Source organism: Sorex araneus, chromosome 1, assembly GCF_027595985.1.
Source record: "Sorex araneus isolate mSorAra2 chromosome 1, mSorAra2.pri, whole genome shotgun sequence".
NCBI classification, from domain to species: Eukaryota; Metazoa; Chordata; class Mammalia; order Eulipotyphla; family Soricidae; genus Sorex; species Sorex araneus.
Window position 1 is genome coordinate 126192272 of NC_073302.1, and position 8532 is coordinate 126200803.

At 40.2% G+C, this 8532-nt stretch overlaps 1 protein-coding gene across 1 annotated transcript in view; it reads right to left on the reverse strand.

The window, feature by feature from the left end:
• C9 (complement C9) overlaps positions 1-1945 on the reverse strand; it is a 47134-nt gene extending 45189 nt beyond the window's left edge. The window contains exon 1 of the mRNA XM_055146353.1: positions 1824-1945. Coding sequence (XP_055002328.1) covers positions 1824-1900 — 77 coding nt within the window. The 5' untranslated portion in view covers positions 1901-1945. The remainder of the gene's footprint in view (positions 1-1823) is intronic.
• Positions 1946-8532: the final 6587 nt, after the last annotated feature.

Consider the following 8532-nt stretch of genomic DNA (forward strand, 5'->3'; position numbering starts at 1 on the left):
TGTCCCAGTCCAGGAATGCGGGCTGGTTAAATTATTATTATTTTTAGCTTAAGAAAAGGTCAGACAAGTGCAGAGGGCTAAAACAACTTTCATTAACTGCCTTCCCAAGTCCCCACTGTATCTGTTGCCCAGTAAATGGAAATATTTGCTGAATGGAGTCATGTTTCTTAGATCAGTGGTCTTCAACCACAACATGATAGAAATCTGCAGTGTAGAAAGGCTGAAACTTCTGGTCTACCTGCTCTATGGACCAGTACAGGGGAAAGGCACAGGTCCTCAAATATGAAGAAGTTGAGGGGTAGTTATGGATAACACAGGAAGAGGAAGTGATGGGAAGGAGAGCCTGGATGAAGAGCTTGGCCCGGGGCTGGTACCAGTGTGGACTTTTCTCCTTCTTTGTGCCTTCTCCTATAAGTCAGAGGCCAGTGAGGAAACCATATGCCTAGAGTGGCACCTGGGGAATAGTCATCTCTTCTGCTGCAGTGGAGAAGAAGGGGAAGGTGGGCTTGAGGTGGATGCTAGAATCCAAAACAGAAAATTGGCTAAACAAAGAGTGAAAATGACCAGTAGGAAATCAGGTTGCAGCTCACAATTGTCCACAAAGCAGAATTATATTTGGGTGGATATTCTTCCAGCGATGGGACCGCGTCTTATGGGATGACTCAGGTCTATGTGTTCCCCAGCAATGCTGGGAACAGTGTGAATATTCAAAGTCAGCATGAGTGAGTCTCGAGTTTATTTTTGCTAAAGTCTGGGCCTCACCTGGACTCTGTGTTTCCAATTAGGACCATAGCAAAAGGAAAGAGATTTTGCTGAAAGCATGGACAATAGTCCTGTACTCTGAGTTTTTATTTTTCTTTCTTATTTTAATTTTACTTTAGCCATTATGATTCACAATACTTACGGGTAGAAGTTCATGCATAAAAGATTCCAGAATCACCCCCCAAACAACATGTCAGCTTCCCTTCACCATTGTCCCAGTGTCCCCCTACCCTGACCTTACCCTATTCCATCCTGCTTCTTACCCTCCATATCATGGAGGTTCTTAAGTGAAAGAAACAGAACTTTAAACACAGGAACAAAGTTGGACTTCTAGACACATCTTAGGATAGTGAGGAGAAGCAAAATGATTCCTTTTTGCCTAATGTGAGGGCAAAAGGAGCTGTAACCGATAGTTGAGAGTGTTGTACATTAAGATGGAATGCGAAGAAGGTTAATTTCCTTAATTTTAAACTTCAGATGTTAGAAACTGAAGAGGCGAGGTTTTTCTTCCATACTCTGGTAAAAATCCAGCATTATCTCATAATCTAGATGACTTAAAGTACATGTAGGGGCTGGATAGATAATATAGGGGATAAGGTGCTTGCCCTGTGTTGTAGTCAACCCCATTCCTGGCACTGCATAGGGTCACTGCATTGCACAGAGCAAGGAACATAGGCCTGAAACACTGCCAGGTGTGACCCTCAATGAACCACACTTACTTCCCCCAAATAGAGAAGGAACAATTCAGCCTTAACATTTAACCTTTTTTTCCCTTTTTTTTTTTTTTAAAGAAAGAGTATCTGGTTTGCTCAGAAAATTTTCAGACACATCTTATATTTTGTCTTCCCTATTTTCAAAGTCTCAATTCTGAGACCTCATTGCAATGTGGATTACAGTGTTTATCTAATTTTGCTGCTGCTGAGAAGCAGACCTTAAAATATCAACAGCCCCCACTCTCCACTTGTGCACGCTCACACACAGACACATACAGAGACAGACAGACAGACAGACAGACACACACACACAGAGTGAGATTTCAGAAACAAACAAAAGCAACTCACCTAGGAGTAGGACCTGCTGCCAGAATGCTTATTTCTAAAATGAAAATGGCAAAGGCAAAACTCTGGCTGGCAGACATGTCGCTCTAGTTAGTCAGCCCCCAGCTCCAAGTGGAATGGCCAGGTGGATTGGCTAAACAAATGTTAAGGGCCAGAGGACTGGGGGACAATTACTGTTTGCTTTTGATTTGAATTTTTGTTAATTTGAGCTTCTTAGGAAACCCAATCAGAGAAGAGTTGTTGTGTAATTTCTTGGTCTACTGTTTTCTTATACTAACAAGTCTTTGAATTCTTCATTGGCTCAGATTGGCTCAGTGCTGTGTTAAAAACAAAAAAAGAAGAACAAGCCAATGATCCCAGTGGTTCTCATTTTGGGAGACTCTGGGAGGGAGAATGAAGGAGCCTGTCACTGGGAGAGCTAAGATCTGTGGATGATTCCCACAGATGCGTTAAGTTCAAGTTGGCAAATAAGCTACCCTGGTTGAACAAGCAGGCCTAAATAGAGATGTTCAGATCTTCAATGAGTTGTGTGGGATATTTCCATATGGACAAGACAAAGGGTAAAATGCATTTACAAACTTGCCTTCTCTATTGACACAGAGGACGGATCATTAAAAAAAATAATTCAGAATGATAGTAAAATAGGACAGGCACTCGTCTTTCATGCAGATTTCCCAACTTTGATCCATGGTACCATGTATGGTCCCCTGAGAACCACCAGAAGTGATTCCTGAGCACAGAGCTAGGAGTAATCCCTGAGTACCACCAGGTGTGGCCCTCAAACCCCAAACACCAAAACAAAGCTAAGAATCTAGGATAACTCCTTAAGGTACTTTAAATAGTTTTCTTGTCTCATAAATACACCTAAAATCAAAATAGATTCAGAGATGAAGCAATTTTCTCCAACCCCATGAGGAGATTCCTCTTGATCCTTACATGATCTCTGGGACTGTGGAAAGAGGAAGGTAATTTTTGAAGTGTAGGAGAATGTGGACATCACAAGTTGCACAACAGAGTGGACAGGGAAACTTTGACCAAATGTTGGTGCCTGTCTCTGTTCCCCTGACTATCTTTTAGTGCAGCTGGGTTGAGATACTGCCTCAGTCCTTAAAGCTTGCTAGGTCACTCAGGTTTATAGCCAGATTGAGAATGACCACCTTGAGGAGAAACACGTGTGATGTCATCAGACTTGAAGTTGCTGACACAGTATTTCAGGGGTCTTCATGATAATTTATTAATTACAAATAAATAATTTTCAAACTCTAGCAAATTAAAGAGATAAAAGTAAAGGTTGGCTGAGGAGGTAAGAGATGTTTTATTCCAGTGTTGGCTTACCTTTCCTGCATGGTCCTACTTAGAGTAAAAGTTATCTCTTCTCACTACTCTTTTTTTTTTTTTTCTTTTTGGGTCATACCTGGCAGGCAATGCTCAGTGGTTACTCCTGTCTCTGCATGCAGGAATTACTCCTGGCAGTGCTCAGGGAACCATATGGAATGCTGGGAATCCAATCCAGGGTGGCTGCGTGCAAGGCAAATGCCCTACCTGCTGTGCTACCACTCTAGCCCTTCACTACCTGTTTCTTACTTCCTTTTCTTTTTAGACAGAGAGCTTGAGATCAGTTTCTAAAAGGTCTAATTTTGAAGATTCATGATTTTGTTGGATATATATGGTTGCTGTGTAGGTCTGGCAGAATTGCCAAGTCACAAATTAATTTGAATGTCTAAGGCAACATTTATGACTGTCTTAAGGCACTCTGAATGTCTAAGGCAACACTTTGAATGTCTAAAGGGAACATCAGTGAATTCATCTATCCCCAAAGGACACATCTTGAGAGGCTGAGGTAATTAATTGTAAATGGACTGCATCCAGATACCACAGTACGGATTTGTCAACTCTAATGGAGCAACACTGAAGACTCTAACTTGGCCTCTCTAGACCTGTGGGAAAGCCTTGGAAGTAAATGGGATGTGATCATGTCTTATGCTAATTGTAGTGAGCACTAATTGAGTAGGATTTGTGATAATTGACTTAATAATTAAGCAGTACTGGCATTGAAGAAACACTTTTCTTTCTGGAGAAGATAGTGGGGCTGGAGTTGAGGAGGGCAGTTCTTGTCTGACTGACTTGAATGATATATTACATTGTATACATTATATTTATTTTCTCTCCATGGTTTGGGTTAGTTTAATATAGCAAAATAAAGAAAGCATCAAAGTATAATGAAAACCTATTAATTACATCATCATGGTGTATAAAATAGACAAATATTAACATGTTATATTAACATTTTTTGTAGTGTCATTAAGTCTTCCTTGCTCTTAATATCTATCATACAACATATTTTGAAATAAGATTTATATTTTGGCATGCTAACTAGGGGAAATGAAGCATCATGATACACTAAACTAGAGAAGTGAAAAGAATAGCAATTTTATTTATATAACACTTAATGACTTCCAGAGAACAGAATGAATAAATGCTCATGGAATAAATGCTCCTATAATGTGCCAGACTCTTAATCTTTCTCTCTTTAGAGAGTTTATAGATAAGGGGGCTAGAGAGCTTTGTATTATAGAATCTCATTTAAGCATTAAAATAAACTATTTTTTGGTTGAAGAGACAGGAGCACTGGGTTTATATCCTCTGTCCAGTGCCACCCCTACCCTCAAGTAGTGATTATCTGGATTTGAACTCAGTATGTTTGGGTCCATCTCTCAGGCTAGTCCTAAACACACCATCATTTCTGTTGCTATTAATTTAATTATGTAATGTCAATAGCATACTTTGTTATAAAATCCTCATTAGCTTTTTGCAACTCCACAGGTTGAAGCAATAGTCCAGTGAGTCAGGTACTTGCATGTGGCTGACCCGGGTTCCATCTCCGGCCTAGCAGGGGTGATCTCTGAGTTGCAGGGCAGGAGTAGGACCCGAGCACTCCTCAAAACAGCAACAAACAATAAAAACTAACAAAATACTTGTTTTCAAATCATTAGGGGCAAGCTTTTATTCTGTCTGAACAGATGAGACTCAAAGAAATATCCAAGGCTAGCTATAATAAATGGCAAAAGTGGAATTAAAATGATCATGTTTTCAAACACTAATTCCAGGGTTTTCTACCATACTAGGTCTCAAAGTTTTCAACACCAAGGAGTTTTTAGCCAATGTACCTGGTTTCCCTGCCCCATTGCCGTGCCTCTGTAATAAACACTTTTCTACTTTCCCCCCCCTCTTTCTCTTTCTCTCTCCCTCTCTCCCTTGCAGCAACCTTCAATCAATTCCTCCCATAATTCAACTACAACATTTTCTCCCGAAGCTGCTCTTTTTTATTTTCTCCCCATGCCTCCCCATCCACGCTTCCCCATGGGAAGAGTGATCAAAAATGTTTTTCCAGACTTCTCAACCACTTGCAGCCCACAAGGGCAAAACAGCTGTTAGGTATGTTTCTCCTCTCCTTATACCTGCAACTTAATTAGCATCTTTAATTCTCCTCCCTAATATTTACCATTCTGTAGGGACACAGTAATAGAGACACTTTTAGGCTTATAGGGTGACTCTCCTGGGGACATCTTACCATAGACTTGGACTCCAGTGCAGGCCGGATTAATCATTCCTAAACCCAGCAGGGTCCAAATCTAGTTATTACTTTTGGATCATGACAGAATTTGTCAATGACCAAACTCTTAACTTATAGTGAAGCATTAGGGCACTTTGGCCAGGCCCATTTTGATTCCAGGATAGCTCATACTTTACCACTTGCCCTGGGTCTATCCAGTCCCTCGTTGGGACCCTGCTTTTAGGGATCTAGGAAATAAGGGTAACATGCTTAAGTCGAGAGAGCAGATGTCCCGGAGGTAATATTATCTGGAGTCAATCAACTCCCAAACCACAAGCTTGTCTGTTTAACTGTCTTTCTGTATCCATACAAAAAGCAATTGCTCTGAAATCACTAACCATGCAAAGGACATTAAAGAGAAGATAAAGACAATATTTACAAGTCAGAGTCTGATCAGAAGACAAAGGTAATTGACAGGTTGGGGGGCAATCAACAAACACAAGCTCTTAGCGGCCAGGGAGGAAAGGGAAACCAACGTCATCTTACACATAATAACAAATATTTTAAGTCAGGAACTTAACCCTATGTCTGATCAAGCACTGGCTCCATGCTCCCTTCTCCCTCTTTACAGAATAGTGCTTTAGCTGTCTTGGGATTTTGTGAGCATTGTTGAAAGGCTGCAAACTCTGCTTTGTGCTCACCAGGCCGGTTTCCAATTACTATGTTCCAATTTCAAGGTTAGGTGTTTGTCAAATTAACAAGTGAAGAAAGTTACTGGCATGTAATAAAGCTCTGAGGAACTAAGGAGGAGAGATTAAGAAAGCACAGTGTAAAGTTGTGTGTTGTAGATACCTATCTTTGATCCTGTTCATTCTGAGCATGAGCACATTGGATGCTAGGTTTTGATGAAGGCATCTCACAGTATTACTGTTCTAGCAGGTGCCCAGGAAGAGCCTCGATGGTTGATGGTGGAGTGTGCACCTCACCTGACTCTGGGCAGATGCAGGATGGTTTGCTTTGTAGGATGTTGAACTGGAAGAAGGTTACTGACAACTCATTTTTATTGCGAGTATCTGAGGCTTACAATATAAGCATTTGAATGCAGATGGGAAATACCTGAGTTAGAATGGACCAGGAATGAGGCTAAATTGATAAGTGTCATTGAGAACTATTAAAAAACTCAGTCTTTGAAGCGATAACTAATTTATCCTGAAAAGAAACTCTAGTAAGGGCAACGGGGAACTAACTTGCCTAATTAAAAATAGAAAAAAAACTTCCTCCACTTTGCCATTTTCGTGGCAACCATATTGGTTATGGGGACTGCAAGTGGAAAGAAATAAAGAGAATAAAATGTAATAAATGAATGTAAGCTACGACACCACAAAGGCACCAGTCTTTGGATGCAGTGGGGTGGATAAGTGGCTAACATGAGGTGATGTGCAAGGGCTCTAGGGATTTACTACGGCCATCTACTAGCTTTGTGACTTTGGGCAGTTCTCTAAGTTCTTGGAGGCTTGGTGTCCACTCTTTAAAATATCTAAGTTATGGAGTTGATACAAAAATAAAATTTATTGTAATACACTCAGAGAGAGTCTGAAACTGGTTCAGACATTTGTGGACTAGGACTGAGTTTAGTATTTTATTTCTAAATCTGGAGGCATTGTATTTGCAATAAAATAAGACAGAATTGCAAAAGCACTTCAGCAAATAAGACCTTATGAATTTCACAGGATCCTTCCCCCAGCCTAATATCCTTCCAATCTGTAAGCACCTTTAAACACAGGTGTTTTGGTTCCCTGTCTTCTTCTAATTTTCATTATTTCTAGAAATATACATAACCTAGTGTTATGCATTCCTTACCTCTCATCTTCTAGTCAAGGTGGCTTTAAAAATATTGGGGCACACCCAGCAATGTTCAGGGGTTACTCTGGGCTCTGCAATCAGGAATTACTCTTAGCAGTGCTCTGGAGACAATATGGACTACCAGAGATCGAACATAGGTTAACTGTGTGCAAGTTCACATGTCCTACCCACTGTACTATTGCTTCAGCCCCTACTCAAGGTAGCTTTGATGAATGCACTATTCATATGCCTCTCTTCCAATTAGTGGGTTCTCTTGAGTCAAAGACTGCTGAGATATGCATTTGGAGTTGGGCCAACTATGAGTTACACTATCACCTGGGCATAAAGGAGGCACTTAGTTAATCCATCACCATGTCTAAGGTTCTTTTGCCCAGGCTGCTTAATGGTCATGTGACCTATATAGTGTCACAGGGTTTAGCACTCAGAAGGGTCTCATGTATATTTTAATGCTCTACTGTTTTTATCTTGAAATTCTTTTTTTAAAATTTTTTTTTAAATTGAATCATCATAAAATGTTCAGTTACAAAGCTCTTAATGATTTGGTTTCAGTCATACAATGCTCCAACACCCATAGTTCCACTAGTGTATATTTCCCACCATCAATGTCCTCAGTTTCCCCAACCCTCCCACTTCCCAGAATGCCTCTGTGGCAGGCACTTTTTGTCTCTCTTTCCTCTTGGGCACTATGAATTGCAATACAAGTACTGAGAGTTTAACATGTTTTTTCCTTTACCTGCTTCCAGCATGCAGTTCTTATCCAGAGTGATCATTTCCAACTACCATTATTATAATGATCCCTTATCTATCTCAACTGCCTTCTCTCTGCATCATTGAGGCAAGCTTCCAAACATGGACCAATCCTCCTGGCCCTTGTTTCTACTGTCCTTGGGTATTAGTCTCACACTATGTACTTTTTTATAGCCACAAATGAGTGCAATCATTCTATGTCTGTCCCTCTCTTTCTAACTCATTTAACTCAGCATGATACTCTCCATGTCTATTCATTTATAAGAGAATTTCACTACTTCATTTTCCTGGTGGCTATGTAGTATTTCACTGTGTAGATGTATTATAGTTTTTTTATCCAGTCATCTGTTCTTGGGAACTCAGGTTGTTTCCAGGTATTCTGAATTGTGCCTTAGGGAATATATAAATGCAGATGGGATTTCTGCTATGTGATTTTGCACCCCCAGAGCATATTTCCAGAAGCAGTATTGATGGGTTTTATGAAAAATCAATTTCTAGGTTTTTTGAGAAATACCAATATTTTCTTCTAAAAAAGGCTGGACCAGTTTA